The sequence below is a fragment of the Balaenoptera ricei genome, chromosome 11 (genome assembly GCF_028023285.1).
Source record: "Balaenoptera ricei isolate mBalRic1 chromosome 11, mBalRic1.hap2, whole genome shotgun sequence".
Lineage (NCBI taxonomy): Eukaryota > Metazoa > Chordata > Mammalia > Artiodactyla > Balaenopteridae > Balaenoptera > Balaenoptera ricei.
Window position 1 is genome coordinate 74,259,530 of NC_082649.1, and position 23,928 is coordinate 74,283,457.

Consider the following 23,928-nt stretch of genomic DNA (forward strand, 5'->3'; position numbering starts at 1 on the left):
GTATGGATGTGGATGTATGGGTGTGCCTGCCCACCTATGTGTAGAGAGAGAGAAAGCAAATGTAGCAAAACATTAACCATTGTCAAATCTAGGTAGAGGGTATATAGGCGTTCATTGGACTATTCTTATTTTTGTTTATTTAAACATTTTCATAATAATAAAAGCTAGAAACAAAATTAAATTTTAAGTCACACTACTCCCAGAAATACTGCTGCTAACATGTTGGTTTAAATCCTTTTAGCCTTTTTTTTAATATGCACAGATGACTTCCTTAAAACGAAAACAAATATACAGGATCAAATATACATTGGTACCTGTTCATTTATTCAGTCACATAAATTAACAAATGTTTATTTAAATATATCTTCCACAGGCCAGGTACATAAATAAATACTAAAAGATATCTTTGAGTTTTCACTGAATGTACCGTAAGAATTCAGTGTGCCTCATTTATTACAGCTATAGTTTGTAAAATCATTTAAGAGTAAATAGATGAAAATTCGTAAACTTTTAGTAACTGCGTTATATCTACGGGCATCCTCATCATGAAATATCATTGCCAAATTTAATAAGGTTTTTGTTGGCATTAAAAACTTCTGCTGTTTATTCGTTTAACAAATATTTACTGTCTGTACTGTTCAGTTCCAGGTGCTGTGGGTATATAGGTGTCAAAAATCAACTCTGCCCCTCTGAAGCTCACTCTGACACAGGATCTGAAATGTATTAGTACCCTGATTGAAAGGGCAGGAACTGGGAAGTCCAGAAAATGGGTTCCTAATTTACCCACTAGTGGATTCCAGAGGAGCTTCATGGAGGAAGTGACGTTTAAATTGAGATTTGAAGGATGAATAGGAGTTAGACTCATGTAACGCTAGATTGGAACATGGGCTCTGGGGTTACATAGCTTGATAGAGACCTCAGGCAAGTTGCTTAACCAGCCACCTCCACTTGAGCTGAGGCACTTCTCTGAGAGCTCCCTGTGAACTCTAAGGGCTACAATTCCGAGGAACGAAAAACCCCCAACATTCTAGAGTCAGGACCAGGTGGGGAGAACCAAGAGGGTCTCCCCAGCAGCCCCGCCCCGCTGAGCGCAAGCGCCAGTACGCTCAATCCTGATTGGCCCGCTCTCCCAGCTCGCCGGCATCACTGTATCCAATCGGCGTAGCGCTTGTTGAGCGGCGGCGGCAACCGACGTATACAAGGGGCTTGAGAGGCCTGTGGAGAGTGTGGCCGGTCGCGCCATGAACTTGGGGTAAGCTGCGGAGAGAAAGGTGGTCGTCCGTGGCGAGGGGGTGAGGCTGGGTTGGCTCTTGGAGTCCTTCGCGGAGAGCCTTCCAGGCCTGCGGCGCCCCAAGCAGCAGTACCCGACTCCCTGAGGTTGAGAGGGGCGAGGGGCTGGGTCGGCCTTTACAGCCTCCGCAGCCTTCCGTTTTCCAGTTAATAACTCGCGTGAAAACTGTCCGTGCCTCCTTTACGCTTCCTCATTTACCTCAGGAGGGAGAGGGAGGAGAGGCGTGAGAGGAGGTAAAAGGTGAGGGCAGGTGGAGAGATAAAGCGTAGCGGCTTCCTGGGGAGAAATCTTGGCCCGGGCCCTGGTGCTTTGCGACCCTGTTTCGGGGTTCTTTGCAGAGTGTGGGAGCGCCCAGAGGAGCTTAGCGGCCTACGTGCCGGGAGCCGAGGCTTCTCGAGGAGTCGTGTATCACCGGTGCCTGGCACCTGATAGGCCCTCATTAAGTAGTGGTTGAATAAATAAAAAGAACTTTTGCGTGGTTTATCATCACTGGAAAGTTTGATATTTTAAGAAGATGAAAAGTCACCAAACTTACACTCGTGCACCTCGTTTAGCAAATGGCTTCTGTGTTCTAGAATCTAGGGGTAAGAAACAAGACAGTCTGCCCCTGAAGGCGTTTGCAACGCGGTAGTGCTGAATAGACGTACTTCACGGTTTCATTCAAGGTCTTTCTTTTGCTTAAGTTTCACCGACGTAAACATGAACTGTTTGTAACCGTGCTACCGGGAAACCCTTAAAACCCATTCTTTGTGGTGTTTTTATCTTAGTAAGTTGAAATCGTTTGATTTCCCCAACCTTAGCATCACCGCAAATTTCGTGTTCCCTTTTTTTGGCCCGCGGGATTTAATTTTGTCTCTTGGACGTCATTTTTGTCCCTGTTGATATGTGTTGACGTACGTCTTTTCTCTCTCTCTCACTAAAACAGTAAAATACCTGTGTGTACTGCTGTTTTAGTTTTCAGTGGAATTTTTATTAGGACCTTAACAGACGTACAAGTTTCGTTGGTAGTATCTACTGTTAACTTTGTGCTCTTGCGTTTGACAGGCACAGATAAAGTGTAGCGGGCAAAGTTTATTATAGATGTATTGCTGTGATAGTTACAAAAGTGTCACTAAGTGTGAATATGTATTAGTTGAAATATTCAGAATAGAGTAGAACTCCATGCTCAAGCAGTTAATAACCCTGGTGGCAATCTTATAGCTTCATTTTCAGGTACTGGTCTAACAGGCCATAGAATGTGTTAGTCATGAGACCATTATGAAGCTAATAAATGGTAGCTAGATGTGTTTTGCTCCATTAACATAGGTGAGGAGTTTTGTAACAGCATTATTTTTTCCAGTCTAGAGTTAGAAGAACTAAATGTTGTTACGATAACCAGATTAATTTATTCCTTGTCAGTAACAAAATGAAGTTTCAGATGAAACATGATAAATTGTTGGTATTGTTGGAAAGTTTCAGTAATTTTCTCCATGACGTTTTTAATTTTATTTTGAATTGAAAAGTGTTTTAAATTAAAAGAATGGTTTCAACTATACATCAATTTTTAAAAGAAAAATGAACATCTATAGAAATTTTTTTTAAAAAGAACGGTTTAATATTTACAAGATTCCTTTATAAATTCAGGAGAACAAGTTTACTTTCAAGGTTCAACTGAGCATTTCTGTCTATTTAAAATGTTGCTGTTTCTTAAAAATGACAGAAAACTTTCTTTTATTTTGCAGAGATGGTTTAAAGCTTGAAACTGAATTATTGGATGGAAAAACCAAGCTAATACTGTCTCCATATGGTATGCTATATTACTAGAAATCTAAAATATTAACTTCTAAATTCCTACGAAAAATGTGTAGTTGTTTAACAGATTTTTTGCTTGTAGTGGAATATTTAAATGACACCTTGAAAAAAAGCTGGTTTCCCTAACTTCCTCAAATTTATTTTTAGCCAAGTAAAGTCAGATTACATCATTGTTTACCACTGTCAGTATTTATTCATATAATTTAATGTTCCAGTATATTTCATTTGTAACATTATTATATTTGTATATAGCAAATATGCTTATTGCCTAATGAATAATCTAGGTAAAACTTATGCAGTTATGTTCTGTGCATGTAGAGAATGTGTTGTTTGAGAAAATTCAATTTATAATAAGACCATAGTTTTAAAGTCATTTTTAGTTTTAGTTTTAAAGCTCAGAGTATGCTTTGGTACTCTTTTCATTCACATTATTTTCTTTTTCTCTGATCTGTTTATACTTTTACCTTGGAAAATAAAGAAAAATGAAATATAAATACTTGAACCACACTGTAAAAGTTAGAACACTCAGACAGGACCTAAAGTTAATGCTTTGAGGGTTAATATTTTTACTTAATATCTTCTTAAAATAATGTTAATTAAAATTTTCTTTTGTGACTGCCTTAGTATGTTTTCGGTTGATAGTTTAGTAATTTTTTTTTTCTTTTGTAGAACATAAATCAAAAATTTCTGTAAAGGTAAGCCAAATGACTTTGACCTGACTTGTTTTCAAATGTAAAATGCAGTTTACTTTACAATGGTTTGAAAATAATTCCTGTCAAACTGTTACAAAGTGTTTGGAATGATGGTGAAAAGTTATTATACCCTTGCTTTCAGGCTGGTCCTTTTACAGAAATGGAATCATAATTTTTCAGTTTAAAAAGCCTCCTAGAACTCACTTCTCTAGATCAGTTCTGTCCAGTAACACTTTCTGCAGTGATGGAAATGTTCTAAAATTAGTGCTATCCAATATGATAGTCAGCCACTAGCCATGTGTAGTTATTAAGCATTTGAATGTGGCCAGTGTGACTAAGGAAGTGAATTTTTAATTTACTTGTTTGATTTTTAATTTAAATTTAGTAGCTACTGTACTGGACAGTGCACCTCGTGACATCTTTAAAAACAGTCAAACTTTAAAGCAAAAAATTTTTTTTCCATACTCAAATTGCATTTTCCCACACCAAAAAGATGTATTTGATTGACAAAGTCTTACATGCATTTAGCTTCCTCCTCTAAGAGGTTACACTTGAGCTAAATAATAGTTTTCCTTTTAAATTATTTTTCTTTATCAGGAACCCACAGTGCCTTTTTCTACAAAATACATTACTGCTTCAAAATTTTGATACCACTACTTTTCTTGTTTCCCATTTCTTTTTCCATTAAGCAGCAGAAATTTCTACTCTCCCCCTCTATAACTTAGTGTAGCCCATTTTATTTTGCAGCATCTTAAAGTCTGTCTTTCCATATCTTGAATAGAGACTGGTTTGGGTGATGTGGCCCTTTTCTCTTCAACTCTGAACCCTTGATGGCTTTGCTGTTTCTTCCTGATTTAATCAAGGTGGAGAAGTTGCTTGAGAACCCAACATATCAATTACTTGATAAATGGGTAATGCTGATCAGAGTAATTCCACAAGCTACCTATAAAAATTATTACATACACACACATACATACACAGTATATACATACCTTGTGTGTTCCCTTAATCACAGAATACAGATTGTATAGTTTTTTCCTAGCCCTGCCCTATTAAAATATTGCAACTAACTGTTCTTATTTGAGTCACATTAACAAATACAGTGCTCCTTTTCATGCTCCTAGATAGAAATCAAGTATTACACATAGTTTTTTTTTATCTTCACCTGACCTCAATTCTCTTGCACACGTTCCCTCTTCGATTGTGTCCTTAATGGATGTGCTATGGTCACTACATCTGTGAAGACATTTCATTATCTTTTTAACCAACTTAGAACATCTGGAGATCCCCTTTTATGCCTGTAATAAACAAAGTTACTAGTCTTGGACTTTTGGTAGAATCATTACAAAATTCTTTTAGCAGTTTAGGGATTTTTTTATTCTAGGATTCTTCTTTCCAGGGTAACTAATAAGTCTGTGCTGATGCTGATCTTAAATTATTTATTGTCTTAAAGCAGATTGTTTGGGTTTATTCCTCTTGCTTTTGGGACTCCAAAATACTGATGCATGGTAACTGTGTGAAGTGATGGGCATGTTAATTAGCTTGATTGTGGTGATTATTTCACAATGTATACATATGCCAAATCATCAGATTTTACACCTTAAATATATATAATTTTTAATGGTCAAATCTCAGTAAAGCTGGAAAAAAATACTGATGCAACCTAAATCTCCTTTCTATATTGACTTTATTTCAAGGAGCTTCTCTTCTCTTATTTATAGAGGTTCCTGAGATGCTTATTTCTTTCTTTGCTCTTCACAGAAGACAAAAACCAAAAACAGTAGTGCTGTCTTCCTTTTTTTGTTTTAATCAGTTTTTTAGTTTCCAAAATCTCACAGTTCTGTAGCTATATGTTGAATTCTCTTTTCTGTAAGTTATTCATGAATTCACTCATCATAGTGCTTTTCTTCTACTGGGGTAAGCTCCTAAGTGACTATACTACCTACATTTCTGTTTTTCCTCTTCCTCATAGGTTGAATTACTGTCGTGTACATAGTGTGCTCTTTAAACACTGTGAACTCTGTCTCATCATCATCAAGTTTAACAAACTGTTGTCAGAGTACTTTAATTCTTTCAAAATCTCTCCTGTACTTTTCTTTAATCTGTGGTAGTAAATATGAAGTAAAGATGGTTACCAGTCTAATTTCTTAAGCTTTTATAGGAAGATAAATATTAATGATTCAGTGTCATGGGTAATTTATAAATTCTAAACTCAAAATTATCTCACAATTAGTTGAAATATAAAGCATCTTAAAATTTTCGCAGGTATTTCTGTGTGTGAGAGAATAGTAACACACTAAAAGATGTATACAATATTAGTGCTAGGTAGCACATTTTATATTTTAAAATGTTAATCTTCTCTGATTCTTTCTGGCATTGGGATCCTGGCCCCATATAAATTGTAAAGTCGGCCAGCGTTAAATGCATTGGACGCTGTCTTTATATATTTTTTTAATATTAGGAAAAGTACTGGTACAATCAAAACTAGGTAAGAACCTAGAGGGGTGGGATAGGGAGGGTGGGAGGGAGGGAGATGCAAGAGGGAAGAGATATGGGAACATATGTATATGTATAACTGATTCACTTTGTTATAAAGCAGAAACTAATACACCATTGTAAAGCAATTATACTCCAATAAAGTAGAAGTAGAACATAAAACTTAGGGAGGGTGGTTACAATCATGAGGAGTTTAAATGTATACACAGAGGGTTTGAACTTATTTGATTTGCATGTAGGGAGCATTAAAGAATTTTTGAAAAGTAGACTAGATATGATTTGTGTTGTAGGAAAGAGCTTCAGGCAATTCTGTGAAGGACAGATTATCATAACAGGGACACTACTTAAGGGCCAATTATATTAGTCCAGGGAGAGTCTTATGAGACCCTGAAGCATGGTGGCTAGCAGAATGGAAAGAAGGGGACAAAAGTGAGAGACTTTTAAGATACGTTAAGGGAATACACTACACTTCTTAGCAGTTTGAGTGAGAAACTGATTAGAGAACCAAAATACTCAGCTGTTAATGATCCCGAAAATGTCAGTATGAGTCAAAGAAGGGTAGGATTAGTAATACCTGTAGTCGTTGGAGACTGGGGTGGTAGAGCTTAGCTCTGTAACCTATGTGCAGTCTGCTGATAATTTACCTAATCCACACAATGGTTTTCAAAAACTAGAATGAATTGTGAGTGTCTAAAAAATGGAACTTTTAAGGTAAAATATGGCATTCTTGGTTCTCTTGAAATACTGGATGATCTAGCAAGTAGACTCAGATTCCTCTTTGGCAATGTAGGCTGCTTCTGAAGGATGGCTGCCTCCTTTAGACAGAAAAGTGCTCTTCAATTATCCTAGTTCCCACCCAGGCTAATTTACGGTAGGTATTTAAATTTGCCACCTCTCATTTAGAGTTAGTTATATAAAAATAGCCACAGAGATAGGAGGGTAAAAGGGCATTTTAGATTGTGGTATTAGTATTATCAAAAGTGTAAAGCCTGGAATAAAAGGGTATAGGTGAGGGGAAGAGGGTAATAAAGAGATTTTACTACTGATAATACAGGTACATTTTGAAAAGAAAGGTAAAATGGGGTTGATTCATTGGTCAAAGTGTGGTTGTGTGTTATGTCATTTTTGAAAGACAAGGACGTTTGGGATATGATAAGCCAGATGAAAGCCATGTGGCATCTGCCCCACTCCTTGATAACAAGAATCTTGTCTTACTCATTTTATACCTCCAACATTTTTCCCATAGTGTTGATCACCTAAAAAGCAACACTTAGTATTTATTGAATGACTGTTGAATTATTTTATGTTAGATGGGTTTGCAGAAATATACAGTGGGATAGATTTGAGATAAGCTGTAATCAGTAGTGTGGTAATGAAAACCTGAATTTAGGTGTATTGTCATGTAAAAGGGGAGAAAAAGATAATTTGGAAGGAATAAATGACCAGTACTTGCTGGTAAGCTAAAGAAGACTGTGAAGGAGGATAAAGAGTCAAAGATGACTCCATGGTTGCTGGTCTGAAAGATTAGAACAACAGTGCTACAGAAATGAGATATTTTGGAAAGGGGAGCTAATTTGGGGGAGAGAGAGAAAGAATTCAGTCTTTAAAATGGTATGGTTGAAGATAGTAATTCAACAAAAATTTACTGAAACCTACCCTGTTCCACTCACTGTTCAGATACTGGGGACACAGCAGTAGACAAAGCAAACAAAAATCTCTGCCCTGTAGAGTTTACATTAGAAAAAGGTGGGAACTTCCCTGGTGGCGCAGTGATTAAGAATCTGCCTGCCAGTGCAGGGGACACGGGATCCATCCCTGGTCCGGGAAGATCCCACATGCCGCGGAGCAACTAAGCCCGTGCGTCACAACTACTGAGCCTGCACTCTGGAGCCCACGAGCCACAACTACTGAAGCCCACACACCTAGAGCCCACACTCCGCAATGAGAGAAGCCACTGCAATGAGAAGCCCACGCACCTCAATGAAGAGTAGCCCCGCTCGCCACAACTAGAGAAAGCTTGTGCACAGCAACGAAGACCCAATGCAGCCAAAAATAAATTAATAAATTAAAAAAAAAAAGGTGGAATGGGCAGAAAATAATCAAAATAAATATAGAATATTACAGGACAAAAGTGCTATAGAGAAACATGAGAGAAAGGGAAGGGGCACGGTAGGCTTGAGAAACTGAGGAGTGCTAGGGAGGTGGGAGTGAAGTTAGAGCAGGAAGCCTGCAATTTTTAATAGGGTGTTCAGAGAAGACCTCACTGAGCCAGTGATGTTGAGCCAAGATTTGAACGTGGTGAGTGAATGAGCCATGTAAAATCTGAAGGAATAATGTCCCAAGTAGAGGCACTGACTAGTGCTAAGGCCTATGACTGGAGGTTCTTACTGAAATTGAGATTATGGAGGGATTACAGTTATGGGTAGTTACAAGGTCAGTATAAGATGATATCACTGTGGCAATGAGTAACTGAGGTAGCATGGAAGACAAGAGTATAGGAACAGAGGTCAAGGAAATGAGGCCAGGGTATTGAAAGAATATGAAAGCACCAATAATTAAGACAGGAGTTAGGTTAGAGAGAGGGATGGTGACCCACAAGCTAAGTTATTCAAGGAATAAGGGCTAGTAACCTACGGGTGTATAAATGCCTGTAAAGAAAGGTAGTGTGGGTGTTAGAATCATGACATGAGATTCAAAGCTGAAGCAGAATGAACTGTAAACACCTAGAATAAAAGTTGTTCTGTAATCTTCATTATCCTGAAATAAAATAATAATTTCCAGTTGTTAATGAAGCTTTCAAGTGAAGATTTGCAAAGGTTAAGTGTTAGTTTCTTATGGGTATATTATCTAACTAGCAAAATGAGGGGAAAAAAAGTTTCGAAGCCTGACTTATCACTGATTATATAAAGATAATTGTTGATTTTTCGTGGGCTATTGTAAAGAATAAATTTCTGGTGTTTTAGCAGATGGGAAATAAGACCAAGATTGCAAAATGTCCTTTAAGAAATAAACAAACTGGATACATTCTGAAATCACAAAATACTTGTGTCAGGAGTGAAAAACTTTCACAAAAGAAGAGAATTTGTTCAGAAACTTCATTGGCAAAAAGTGAAAAAAACAGTATGACTTTTTCACCCACTAAGGATTTATGCAAGCAGTATGCAGATAAAGACCATCTTCATATCCAGAAAGAAATTTCACCTGCAACCCCTAATATACAGAAGACTAGAAACAGCATAAATGCATTTGTAGTAGCTAAACAGAAGCCTTGCAAAAAGCACATCACAGCTGAAAATGTGAAGAGCAGTTTGGTGTGTCTAACACAAGACCAACTACAACAGATTTTGATGACTGTAAACCAAGGAAATAAATCAGTTTCCCTGACTGAGAACGGAAAGAGGGAGGAAACAAGTAAGATTTTTCTGAAGTTTTAATATTAATTTTATCAATATGTAAGTTTTAGAATTTGAGTTTCATTGGATTTTACATAACTGTACCTCTTAAATTCTAATTTAACATGTAACAATGTTTTAAAATAAATACTCGTTTAGAAAACATTCTCATAGGCAGAATTACTTTTGTAGTTAAAATATGCCATGTTTTAAGGTTAATGTTCAGAATATTATTCTCATGTACCATGGCCTTAAGAAACCCAGTTTCTGTGGATTCTAGATTTTAGTACAGAAAGCTATTGTACTAATTTTGGAAGGTAGGAGGCTTTACTTACATGAAAACTAATTATGTAAAATGTTCTAAAAAATTGTTATTGTATTTCTAATGAAAAACGAGGGAATTTTGCTATGAAGATTTGACTTGAGTTGCTGAAAAGGATTATTTTCCTGGCCCCGGCTTTTGCTCTTCCTGACTCTCAATCCTTGCTTAGAATTAGCAGCACTATCTTCTTAACCAACGTAAAACACTGACTTGGAAGTAGTGGCGTATTATATGCCTTCTGTTTTACTAGTCAGGGTATTGTATTATGTTTTTAAAAACCTTCTAGTTTCAGCTTTGATCTAAGGAATTGTGACTATGAATAGAAATATTATTAAAATTTTGTTAAGCAACCGTGAAATAAATAAAAATAAAATTAACAGTCACCAGGAAGAGGCCCCACAACTGGTCTGGGGACCAGGTAGCTCCTTAGCACTCCCAAGGGGCTCAAAATGGAGTCATTTGCCTTCTCTTGGTATAGATTATTCTTTGTAAAGTCAGGGAGCTAACTTTTATCTTTAAGGCTAGAATTCTAGCTCAGAGAACAAAAACTAAAAACTTACTAGGTGTAATGAGAGATGGTATCAACAAAGTTAAAAGCAGAATTTGCCTAATCATATAATGACCTGCATATTAGATATGCTTTCTCTCCATTGGGAGAACTATCACATTGTGGGATTTTTGAGCCAAGCATCTGAGCCCTGTGTAAAACATTTGGAATAGATATAGGTGGGATATAGAGAAAATGGTCCATGGAAAAGTTCATCACTGATTGCTTTCCCAGCTAAATGAGAAAAATAAGGGCAAGGTAATGAGTTTTTTATAAAGCTGTTTGCATTTATTCTCCTTTAAGTTGTGATTTGTATTATCATTTATATTATTTGTAAAAGTGTTGTTGGCAAGAGTAAATAGAGGTTTTTTTGGTTGTTGTTTTCTTATTTGAAACAAAAGTTTGTATGGCTATGGCCATACCTCTGGGCCATTTAACCTCTGAGGCTCAGTTTCCTTTTTTGACAAAAAGGGAATCATAATACGCACTGCAAGGGCTGCTGTGAGAGGTGATTAATTAGATGATGTGTAAAGCCGTGTTTTTTAAAACTGTGTAACTGTATCAAGATAAGGTATTACAATAGATGTAATTTTAGTATTAATTTTAAAACATGCATTTTACCTTCTAGGTCAGTATAGTCTAAATTTAAACAATATTCCTGATCAGTCAAAGGATGAGAACATCGTGGGACTTACGCAGAAAACTGAGGCCATTTCATCTGTTCAGGATGAAAAAAAGTCTGTTTTAAATGAAAATCAGGTGACATCTAATCAGTATGAGCAGAAAATTGCCACGTATGTAACTCACGTCTGTTGTTGTGGGGTCATCTTGGGAATATGGTTTTACTTTTCCTTGACTTGTATGTGAAATATTTACTCTGAAGACTAGAGCTATTTAAAAGTTTATTACTTAATATTTATGGAGTAAGTTGTATAGAAACATATGATAAGGTTTCTGTTATTTTTTGTGTTTTGTCTTAGAGAGAATATATGGAAACCAGCTGACATATTCAGTACTCTGGGAGAAAGAGAACGTGATAGAGGTTTGTTGGAAGCAAAAAAAGCCCAGTGGAGGAAAGAGCTTGGTAGGTAATTATTGCACCTTTTATTATAGTTTTGTTGGCTTAAGGAATATATATTGAGGATGAAGTACATCTTGCAGTATGATATCAAAAACCTTGTTTTATAACATTCACCATCTAGAGTAGTTCTCTGCAAATGGCGTAAGAAACTTTGTGATTTCACATTCCCTTATGTTATATCTTTTTGTTTGCTGATCTGTGATTTGCACCAAAAGCCACAGATGAACATTAATATCATCAGGATCCTTCTGGAGCTCAAAATTCCTAAACATTTCTCATTTCCTGAGAATCCATTTTCATATTTTTCCATTACAGAAATTCTATGGGTTAAAGATGGTTTTATTTAAAAATAATTCATTTTAAAAATTAAAACATTCTAATCAAGAATCATCAATATGATATCAGTATATCCCATACAAAAAGAAGCTTATTTCTTTTTTTCAGTCTGTAGACATCATAACAGAAAAAGTTATAATTTCTGTTAAGTAGGGTCTTAAGGTAAGTAAGATAATAACTAAGAAACTCCTGTTACTTCTTGGACTAGACTTAGGGTCCAGGTATCAGAGTTTGGAAAATACACGAGGTAGTAGTTGTACTTAGGAATAGTTGTACTAAAAGCATGAAGATGGGATTCACTGTCCACTGAACTGGAAAGTCCTGCCAGTTAGTCACAACCCTTCCAGGACAGGTGATCTAGAAAAAGAGGTAAGTGAAGAAATAGGGAATGAATTGATGTTGGAAGTCAAAGTAATAGAATAATAAAGAAATTAAATGTATGGTAGCAGTGTCAGAAGGTTTGGAGATCTGATGTGTTTTATATCATAATTGCAGCTTTAAATGTTTTTTCAGTACAAATTTGGACACATGATTTTATGTACTTTCAGCAGTTATAAATAATAATGGCTGACATTTATTAAATATTTACTTTGTGTGAGGCCCTATACTGAAAATAGGCGCTATTATTACTCTGATTTCATAGAATAAAAAATGGGGTTTAGAGGGATGAACATCATTTTGCCCACAGTCACACAGCCGGGAAGTGGTTGAACCTGAATTTGACCCCAGGGTTCTCTGACTCCAGAGTTCTAGCTTTTGAGCCTTTTAGTAATAATTAAATGAACATTATTGTACAGTAGAACCTCACAATAATTAGCATAATATAAAATATGTTCTGAAAAAATTGCTCCTTATTTATAATTGTAGTAAAACAAACATTTTTATATCCATTTATGCCATACTTAAATTTGGTTCTGATTAAACATTTTCTTTTATTCCATATCCTTAAAATTCTTCTCTGTCTTGTGAGTTAATCTCCTTCCTAAAAAAATTTTGATCTGTGTTGGAATCTGCACTCTTTAAGAAGGTCATGATTTGTTTACGTCATTTTTTTTTTACAGTTTTTGTATATTTTTTTAAAAAGGACATTATTTACAGATGAACAGGTTGCTTTAAAGAAGAAAGAAAAAGAAGCTTCTGAAAAATGGAATAATCCATGGAAAAAATCTGAAAGTGATAAAATAGTATGGGAAAAACTTCAAATTCTTGATCAGGCTAAGGTAAAAGTATCAAAATCAGACACTTATGGAATATAAGATACCTTAACTGCAATTTTTTAATGCTAAGCCTTGTTCATATCATAAAGCTTACTTTTTTAAAAAATAAATTTATTTATTTATTTATTTATTTATTTATGGCTGCGTTGGGTCTTTGTTGTTGCACATGGGCTTTTCTCTAGTTGTGGTGAGCGGGGGCTACTCTTCGTTGCGGTGCATGGGCATCTCATTGCTGTGGCTTCTCTTGTTGCGGAGCATGGGTTCTAGGCGCACGGGCTTCAGTAATTGTGGCTCACAGGCTCTAGCGCGCAGGCTCCGTAGTTGTGGTGCACGGGCTTAGTTGCTGCGCGGCATGTGGGATCTTTCCCGACCAGGGCTCGAACCCGTGTCTCCTGCATTGGCAGGCAGATTCTTAACCACTCTGCCACCAGGGAAGTCCCTCATAAAGCTTAGTTTTGAAACTTATTCATTTTTTTAAAACTCACTTTTCATATGGTATTTTAAAACAACATTATTTTGAATTAAATTATGACCTCAACTACTCTGTTTGCATTCTGTAAATAGTCTTACTATGTTAGTAGGTGAGTGTAAAGGCCCCTGGCACCTCCTTTAGGCTCCTATAAAAGAGCTCCACGATGTTATAGATGACCACAAAACTCTAGCACTGACCATGTGGTATCCACTACAAGGTTATCAAATCAAACATAAGTGATTGCTTATCAAACATAAGTATATACCATGTGTCCCTCGGGTAGTGCTTTGGGGACCTTTAAATTTTGCATGTATTTAATACTAGACAAAAAAGTGCCCTTGTTTTTCTTTTTGTTTTTAGACTTCTGCTAGCTATTCTAGCATTCTGTCACAGTCTCCCAGTCAGGTAATGGTGATCCAGGCTGATGGGCACTCACCACCTAGAGCTAGTCAGATTTTAGAGGTAAGTTCTAAATGTCATTACTTTGAATATATAAGCCCTTTAGTACTTGATGACTATATAATGTACTTTCCTTGAAGAAGTGAATCTAAATACTCTTTTTTAAATTACCAGTTAATTTTTATTGAGTGCAGTATGCTCCTTAAATTTTTTTTTAATTTATTTATTTTATTTTTGGCTGCGTTGGGTCTTCGTTGCTGCGCACGGGCTTTCTCTAGTTGCAGTGAGTGGGGGCTACTCTTCGTTATGGTGCTTGGGCTTCTCATTGTGGTGGCTTCTCATGTTGCAGAGCACCGGCTCTAGGCACGCGGACTTCAGTAGTTGTGGCGCACGGGCTCAGTAGTTGTGGCTTGCGGGCTCTGGAGCGCAGGCTCAGTAGTTGTGGTGCACGGGCTTAGTTGCTCTGTGGCATGTGGGATCTTCCTGGACCAGGGTTCAAACCTGTGTCCCCTGCATTGGCAGGTGGATTCTTTTTTTTTAACATCTTTATTGGAGTATAATTGCTTTACAATGTTGTGTTAGTTTCTGCTGTATAACAAAGTGAATCAGCTATATGTATACATATATCCCCATATCCCCTCCCTCTTGCATCTCCCTCCTACCCTCCCTATCCCACCCCTCTAGGTGGTCACAAAGCACCGAGCTGATCTCCCTGTGCTATGCAGCTGCTTCCCACTAGCTAGCTGTTTTACATTTGGTAGTGTATACATGTCAGTGCTACTCTCTCACTTCATCCCAGCTTACCCTTCCCCCTCCCTGTGTCAAGTCCATTCTTTATGTCTGCATCTTTATTCCTGTCCTGCCCCTAGGTTCATTAGAACCTTTTTTTTTTTTTTAGATTCCATATATATGTGTTAACATGCAGTATTTGTTTTTCTCTTTCTGACCTATTCACTCTGTATGACAGACTCTAGGTCCATCCACCTCACTACAAATAACTCAATTTCATTTCTTTTTATGGCTGAGTAATATTCCATTGTATGTATGTGTCACATCTTCTTTATCCATTCATCTGTCAATGGACACTTAGGTTGCTTCCATGTCCTGGCTATTGTAAATACTGGGCAGGCAGATTCTTAACCACTGCGCCACCGGGGAAGCCCCGCTCCTTAAATTTTAAAAAAGTTATTAACTATTTCTTTTTTTCCTTCCTAATGAACATTTACATTTTAACAAATGTATTCTGAAAATAAGGCAGTAACCTAAAGGTATGATTCTGGTGGTAGACATTTTCAGTACTGGTAGAGTTCTTATAGAACCCCGCCAGTTAGATTGCTTGCATGGCAGCTTGTTCTGCTCCATAGAGGACTGACTAGCCTACATCAGTTTATAGTCTGTTGATACCTTTACGTTAACAAAAGGAATGAAATATGAATTACGTTTTTCTATGTTCCCAAAAGCACTTTGACCAAATGTTAAAAGGCAATAAATTAGTCTTGCTAGAAGTTATTTTGGAAAACTCTATAGTTCTGGATGATAATTCTAAGTTTTTAGAGTTTAGAAATTGATGCATGCACATAGTACTAAAAACTGCAAATAAAACTGCTCATGATGTTGTTGAGAATCAGTTGTAAGCTTATTTACTTTTCAACATTAGGATTAAAAAAACTTTAATGCTAAAAGTATTAGGTATTTCTGTTACCGAAATGTCAGTTGAAGTGTTAGCATATCATTTATTATTGCTTATTTTGCATGGCTTTTTAGGTCATTTATTATCTGGGAGTAATCCATACTATGATTGTTAATGTAAATAAAGAATTAACCATTTAAGGTGACTTTTAGTTTTTTTTAATGATAGCATGTGTCATTTTTTTTTTTAATAATCTAGAAAACCAGTAAAGTTATTTATATTTTGGAGTCAGAGATAGGGGTTGGGGATGGGAGAAAGACTAGAAAGGAAATCATATACTAAATCCAGGGTTGGACAACCAAGGTTAGAGTATGATTATCTATGCATATTTTTACTGTTTAAATGTAGTTTTTATGTATTTATGTGTGAATGCTGTAAGATAATGGAGAGGTGCTACTGGGGGGACATGAACTGTAACAAAAAAAAATCCCCCTTTAAATACCTGAAAGCAGTTGGTTTCATAAATCCCAGCACTAGCCACAACCATTTATATTATTTGAATATTAAGTTAACCTCTTCATGTAATTGAGAGGAGGAGAAATTTAGTTGCAAGCAGAATCATCAAGGCCAATTTTGTTAAAACATGAGGTAATGCACATAAAGTGCATAAGACCGTGGCTGACATATAACAAGTGTTTAATGAAAGTTTGCTCTAGTTATAATTTACAAAGCACAGGTCCATTCTGAACCCTGAGGCTGCTAAGAGTCAGTTCTCTCACCATCTTCCTTTCCTCTCTCCTCTTCTTGATTCTCAGTCTTACTCCCCCTCCCCCAGTTGAATGGCCCTGTATTCTCTTTCCTGTATTGTTCAGCCCAAACATTTTTTTACACTGTGCAGCTTAAAATTTCTTTTTGTGTTTCTAAGAAATTTACTTACAGCCTCAGCCTTTGTGAGAATACCTCACCTCCATGAAACCTTGGCTTTCCCTAATGACTGCCCCTCCCTGGGAAGCCTCTTTTAAGTGAAGGGAATATATTCTAGCATACTGTCTAACATGGGATAGAAAGTGAGGTTATCATTCTGCTAGCTTCTTATTGCTACCACCAGACCATAGTTCTGCAGTTAGCCAACAAAAAATTCCTCTTAATTTTTGGTGGTAAAAATTTGGTGGTAAAATATACATAACATAAAATTTACCATTTTAATAATTTTTAAGTGTACAGTTAAGTGGCATTAAGTGCATTCACACTGTCTTGCAGCCATCACCACTATCCATCTCCAGAATTTTTTAATCATTCCAAACTGAAACTATACCCATTAAATAGTAACTCCCCATTTCTCCCTCCCCTTAGCCCCTGGCAACCACCATTCTACTTTCTGTCTCTATGAATTTGATTATTCTCAGTATGTTTAAGTGGACTAACACAATATTTGTCCTTTTGTGTCTGACAGATTTCACTTAATGTTTTCAGGGTTCATCCATGTTGTAAACATGTATCAGAATTCCATTCCTTTTTAAGACTGAAAATACTCCATTTTATTTATGATACTACATTTTGTTTATCCATTCATCCAAATGTTGATGGACATTTGAGTTGTTACCACCTTTTGGCTATTGGGAATAATGCTGTTATGAACCTTGATGTACAGATAATCTCTCCAAGTCTGTATTTGCAAGTCTTCTGGGTATACACCTGTAAGTGAAATTGCTGGATCATATGGTAATTTTATGTTTTATCTTTTTATGTTAAATTTTTACCAGTTTTAATTTGATAATTTTATTTTTAATTATTTTACTGTTTCCACAGCTCCTGCGCCATTGTGCATTCCCATCAGCAGTGCACAAGGGTTCTGATTTCTCTACATCTTCACCAGCACTTGTTCTTTTCTTTTTTACTTTTTTTTTTGGTTGATAGCCATCCTAATGGATGTGGAGTGGTGTCTCATTGTAGTTTGATTTACATTTCCCTAATGATTCGTGATGTTGAGCATTTTTTCATGTGCTTATTGGCCATCTGTATATCTTCTTTGGAGAGATGTCTGTAAGTCCTTTGTCCATTTTTTTTTTAACATCTTTATTGGAGTATAATTGCTTTACAATGTTGTGTTAGTTTCTGCTTTATAACAGAGTGAATCAACTGTACATATACATACATCCTCATATCTCCTCCCTCTTGCATCTCCCTCCCACCCTCCCTATTCCACCCCTCTAGGTGGTCACAAAACACTGAGCTGATCTCCCTGTGCTATGCAACTGCTTCCCACTAGCTATCTATTTTACATTTGGTAGTATATATAAGTCCATGCCACTCTCTCACTTCGTCCCAGCTTACCCTTGCCCCTCCCTGTGTCCTCAAGTCCATTCTCTATGTCTGCGTCTTTATTCCTGTTCTGCCCCTAGGTCCTTCAGAACCTTTTTTTTTAAGATTCCACATAAATATGTTCGTTGTACGGTATTTATTTTTCTCTTTCTGACTTATTCTCTTTGTATGACAGACTCTAGGTCCATCCACCTCACTACAGGTAACTCAGTTTCATTTCTTTTTATGGCTGAGTAATATTCCATTGTATGTATGTGCCACGTCTTCTTTATCCATTCATCTGTCGATGGACACTTAGGTTGCTTCCATGTCCTGGCTATTGTAAATAGAGCTGCAGTGAACATTGTGGTACATGACTCTTTTTGAATTATGGTTTTTTCAGGGTATATGCCCAGTAGTGGGATTGCTGGGTCATATGGTAGTTCTAGTTTCAGTTTTTTAAGGAACCTCCATACTGTTCTCCATAGTGGCTGTATCAATTTACATTCCCACCAACAGTGCAAGAGTGTTCCCTTTCCTCCACACCCTCTCCAGCATTTATTGTTTGTAGGTTTTTTGATGATGGCCATTCTGACTGGTGTGAGGTGATACCTCATTGTAGTTTAGATTTGCATTTCTCTAATGATTAGTGATGTTGAGCATCCTTTCATGTGTTTGTTGGCAATCTGTATATCTTCTTTGGGGAAATATCTATTTAGGTCTTCTGTCCATTTTTGGATTGGGTTGTTTGTGTTTTTGATATTGAGCTGCATGAGCTGCTTGTAAATTTTGGGGATTAATCCTTTGTCAGTTGCTTCATTTGCACATATTTTCTCCCATTCTGAGTGTTGTCTTTTCGTCTTATGTTTTCCTTTGCTGTGCAAAAGCTTTTTAAGTTTCATTAGGTCCCATTTGTCTATTGTTCTTTTTATTTCCATTTCTCTAGGTGGTGGGTCAAAAAGGATCTTGCTGTGATTTATGTCATAGAGTGTTCTGCATATGTTTTCCTCTAAGAGTTTTATAGTGTCTGGCCTTATATTTAGGTCTTTAATCCATTTTGAGTTTATTTTTGTGTATGGTGTTAGGGAGTGTTCTAATTTCATTCTTTTACATGTTGCTGTCCTGTTTTCTCAGCACCACTCATTAAGGAGGCTGTCTTTTCTCCATTGTATATTCTTGCTTCTGTTATCAAAAATAAGGTGACCATATATGTGCGTGGGTTTATCTCTGGGCTTTCTATCCTGTTGTTCCATTTATCTATATTTCTGTTTTTGTGCCAGTACCATACTGTCTTGATTACTGTAGCTTTGTAGTATAGTCTGAAGTCAGGCAGCCTGATTCCCCCAGCTCCATTTTTCTTTCTCAAGATTGCTTTGGCTATTTGGGGTCTTTTGTGTTTTCATACAAATTGTGAAATTTTTTGTTCTAGTTCTGTGAAAAATGCCATTGGTAGTTTGATAGGGATTGCATTGAATCTGTAGATTGCTTTGGGTAGTAGAGTCATTTTCACAATGTTGATTCTTCCAATCCAAGAATATGGTATCTCTCTTCATCTGTTTGTATCATCTTTAATTTCTTTCATCAGTGTCTTATAGTTTTTTGCATACAGATCTTCTGTCTCTTTAGGTGGGTTCACTCCTAGGTATTTTATTCTTTTTGTTGCAGTGGTAAATAGGAGTGTTTCCTTAATTTCTCTTTCAGATTTTCATCATTAGTGTATAGGAATGCAAGAGATTTCTGTGCATTAATTTTGTATCCTGAAACTGTACCAAATTCATTGATTAGCTCTAGTAGTTTTCTGGTAGCATCTTTAGGATTCTCTATGTATAGTATTATGTCATCTGCAAACAGTGACAACTTTACTTCTTCTTTTCCAATTTGGATTCCTTTAATTTCTTTTTCTTCTCTGATTGCTGTGACTAAAACTTCCAAAACTATGTTGAATAACAGTGGTGAGAGTGGACAACCTTGTCTTATTCCTGATCTTAGAGGAAATGGTTTCAGTTTTTCACCATTGAGGACAATGTTGGCTGTGGGTTTGTCACATATGGCCTTTATTATGTTAAGGTAAGTTCCCTGTATGCCTACTTTCTGAAGGGTTTTTATCATAAATGGGTGTTGAATTTTGTCGAAAGCTTTTTCTGCATCTATTGAGGTGATCATATGGTTTTTCTCCTTCAGTTTGTTAATATGGTTTATCACATTGACTGATTTACGTATGTTGAAGAATCCTTGCATTCCTGGGATAAAAATATGGAATGCTTCACGAATTTGCGTGTCATCCTTATGCAGGGGCCAAGCTAATCTTCTCTGTATCGTTCCAGTTTTAGTATATGTGCTGCCGAAGCGAGCACCTTTGTCCATTTTTGAATTGGATTTTCTTTCTTGTTGAGTAGTAGGAGTTCTTTACATATTCTGGTTATTAACTCCTTATCAGATATATAATTTACAGGTATTTTCTTCCATGAGTTGCCTTTTCACTCACTTCATAGTGTCCTTTCTTGTACAAAAGTTTTTAATTTTGATGAAGTCCATTTTACCTATTTTTTGTTTTTGTTGCCTGTGCTATTGGTGTCATAGCTAAGAAATCATTGCCAAATCTAACGTTGTGGAGCTTCCCCCTATGTTTTCTTCTAAAGGAGTTTTATAGTTTAGGTCTTTGATCCATTTTGAGTTAATTTTTATATGTGGTGTAAGGTAATGGTCCAGCTTCATTCTTTTGCATGTGGATATCCAGTTTTCCCAGCACCAGACTGTTCTTTCCCCATCAAATCATCTTGGCACTCTTGTCAAAAATCATTTGACTGTATATGAAAGGGTTTATTTCTGGGCTCTCCATTCAGTTCATTTGTTCTGTATGTCTTTATGCCACTGTTTCACTGTTTTGATTACCATACCTTTGTAGTAAGGTTTGAAATCAGAAAGTGTTAAGTCCTCCAGTTTTCTTTTTCAATATTGTTTTACCTATTTAGTGTTCCTTGAGATTCCATATGAATTTTAGGATGCATTTTTCCATTTCTGCAAAAAACATCAAGATTTTCATAGGGGTTGCTTTGAATCTGTAGCTTGCTTTAGGTAATCCTGACAATACGAAGTCTTCCTATCCCTGAAGGTAGGATCTTTCCATTTATTGATATTTGTGTCTTTAATTTCCATCAGCAATGTTTTGTAGTTTTCAGTGTACATGTCTTTGGCCTACTTATTCCTAAGTATTTTATTCTTAATATTTGGTGCTATTGTACATGGAATAGTTTTCTTAATTTTCTTTTCCCAGATTGTTCATTGTTAGTGTATAGAGATGCAACTGATTTTTTTCTCCTGGTTTTGTATCCTGCAACTTTGCTGAATTTGTTTTATTCTAACCGTTGTGTGTGTGTGTGTATAGACTCTTGAAGGTGGTGGTTATTGTGCAGAATATGAGTTTGATGTGGATCCTTTTGGTATTATATTTTCTTAATGAGTAGATACACAAACACCAGTCTGCATTAATGCCCAAGATATTCATATATGATAATCATCACTGAATTACGTATATTTATCTTTTCCTTTTTTTGGCATTTCAACTTTCTGACTTTTAAAAATATTATGTATTATTTCTGACACACAAAAGGATATGTTGACCTTAAAAAACAAAAGAGCAGGTTATTTTACCAGCAACATGAGTTTATTTGGGAATAGTAGACAGTTGTAATTCAGGACAAGCAAACTGTGACAAACCTTAGGCAAGTTTGGAGAACAGAGGAGAGGAACTTGATTTTGTAGAGGAAAGGAGGAAACTGGGGAGGGCTGTGGTAGCTGCAGGTGGTGGGAAGCTTGTTGCTAGTCAGAAGGAAATCTTGGCAGGGTCTGTAAGCTGTGGTGAGTCATATATGGGTGAGAGCTCCCCCTTCAGGGCTTTCTGACTCCATTTTAAATGAGGTTTCCTTTATTCTTTTTCACAGGTATAAAGGATAATCCATAAAACATTTCTATCCATGTCATGTACCAAAAAGAGCTCATTATAGCATGGTTCAGAGTTCAGCAAGAATTTCTCTAGATTTATAGCACTTACGGGACAGGATTTTTTTTTTTTAAATAGCCGGTCACAACCCAGTAGAATAAAAATGGAATGCCTAGAACCTTTATATTCCATTTGTTGTCAGGTTACTTTAGAATTCTGAGAAGAGTGTTTGTGAGTTATGAAGCCCTTTCCACAACAGAAATGGGTTGTGACTAAGTTATAAACTAGTACCAGTCCACTGATGCCCTAATTTCAGAAGAAAGAAATACAGTAGCTTGACCAAAATGAATCAGTCCTAGCTAAAGCTTCCCTTTGCCTCTCTATACTGGGCAGTCTTGGAATCAGAGGAACCCTATCTCAGTCCTCCAAAATTAAACTTTATGGAAGGAAATCCTCTTCCTATTCAAAACTGAGTGGGGGAGAATTCCCTGGCAGTCCAGTGGTTAGGACTCCGTGCTTCCACTGCACAGGTTTGATCCTTGGTCAGGGAACTAAGATCCCGCATGCAGCATGGCAGGGCCAAAAAAAGAAAAGAAAAAAAAAGCAAACAACTGAGTGGGTCTCTTTGCCTTATCAGAAAGGTTTAATAATTAAATAAAATAAGGAAATTGATTTGTTTGAGGGCCTGTTAGGATCCAAGAAGTGTACTAAATACTTCATATACCTGTGAATCCCCTTTTAGAATAAGAGGCAGAACTGACTAACAACTAAACAGGTGGAGGAGAACACTGAGAGTAAGTTGTGTACGCCAATTACCCATAACACTAAACCTAGATAAATCTCTCTTAAGTTAGGAAAAGAACAAAATAAACCTAAATTAGAAGAAATAGATCATGAAAATAAGGAATTTTCCCACCAGCTGTTGGTGGGAATGTAAATTAGTATAGCCATTATGGAAAACAGGATGGAGTTTCCTCTAAAAATTAAAAACAGAACTACCATACAATCCAGCAGTTCTACTTCTGGGTATTCTTCCAAAGGAAAAAAAACACTAAATTGAAAAGATATATGCATCCCATGTTCATTGCAGTTTACAATAGGGGAGATACAGAAGCAACCTAAGGTCTATCGATAGATGAATGGATAAAGATATGGTATATGCATATAATGGCATGTTGCTCAGCCATAAAAACAAATGAAACCTTGCTGTTTATAAAAACATGGACGGACCTAGAAGTCTGTCCACTTACTTCACTTATGCTAAGTGAAGTAAGTCAGAGAAAGACAAAGAATACTATATGATTTCACTTATATGTAGGATCTAGGAAACAAAACAAATGAACAGAACATAATGAAGCAAACAGACTCATAGATACAGAGAATAAACAAGTGGTTTTGCTAGAGGGGAGGGGCGTACGGGGATAAGTGAAATAGGTGAGAGAAATTAAGACGTATGAGCTTGTAGTTAAAAAATATATGAGTCATGGAGATAAATGTACAGCATGGGGAATATAGTCAATACTGTAATAACTTTGTATGGTGACAGATGGTAACTAGACTTATTGTAATCATTTTGTAATGTATAGAAATACTGAATCACTATGTTGTGCACCTGGAACTAGCATAGTGTTGCCGGTCAGTTTTACTTAAATTTAAAAATTAAAAAAAAAGGAAAGAAAATAAGGGCACCAGTCGATGAAATATATAATGAGTGAAAATGGCATTGCAGGTAGAGAGTGAATCATTAGTAAGTTAATATATTATGCCAATAATTATGAAAACTTAGATGAAGTGGGTAAATTACTGGAGAAGTTATAACTTACAGGAACTGACTTAAAAAGAAGTAAAAAGCTTGAATAATTATGTAACTGTTAAAGTAATTGTAGACCTGGGTAAAAAAAAACTTTCCCACAAGGAAAATAAAATGCCCACATGGTTTTACTGACAATTTCTACCAAACTTTAAAGAAATAAATCCCAAATTTATTCAGATTTCCAGGCAGTAGAAATATGAAATGGCCC

The 23,928-nt window shown here is 36.4% G+C and overlaps 1 protein-coding gene and 1 non-coding gene across 5 annotated transcripts in view; one reads left to right on the forward strand and one right to left on the reverse strand.

The window, feature by feature from the left end:
• Positions 1-1,183: 1,183 nt before the first annotated feature.
• Positions 1,184-23,928, forward strand: part of CCDC66 (coiled-coil domain containing 66) — a 50,223-nt gene continuing 27,478 nt past the window's right edge. The window contains exons 1-8 of one of the 4 annotated variants that reach the window (XM_059939948.1): positions 1,184-1,252; positions 3,013-3,077; positions 3,752-3,777; positions 9,234-9,681; positions 11,160-11,325; positions 11,512-11,619; positions 13,033-13,168; positions 13,998-14,099. In XM_059939948.1, the coding sequence (XP_059795931.1) occupies positions 1,242-1,252; positions 3,013-3,077; positions 3,752-3,777; positions 9,234-9,681; positions 11,160-11,325; positions 11,512-11,619; positions 13,033-13,168; positions 13,998-14,099 (1,062 nt within the window). In that variant the 5' untranslated portion in view covers positions 1,184-1,241. The remainder of the gene's footprint in view (positions 1,253-3,012; positions 3,078-3,751; positions 3,778-9,233; positions 9,682-11,159; positions 11,326-11,511; positions 11,620-13,032; positions 13,169-13,997; positions 14,100-23,928) is intronic. The other 3 variants (XM_059939949.1, XM_059939950.1, XM_059939951.1) reach the window with 3 other exon arrangements.
• Positions 20,215-20,321, reverse strand: LOC132375522 (U6 spliceosomal RNA). Its single transcript, XR_009506066.1, has one exon. It is a non-coding gene; the product is annotated as a U6 spliceosomal RNA (small nuclear RNA).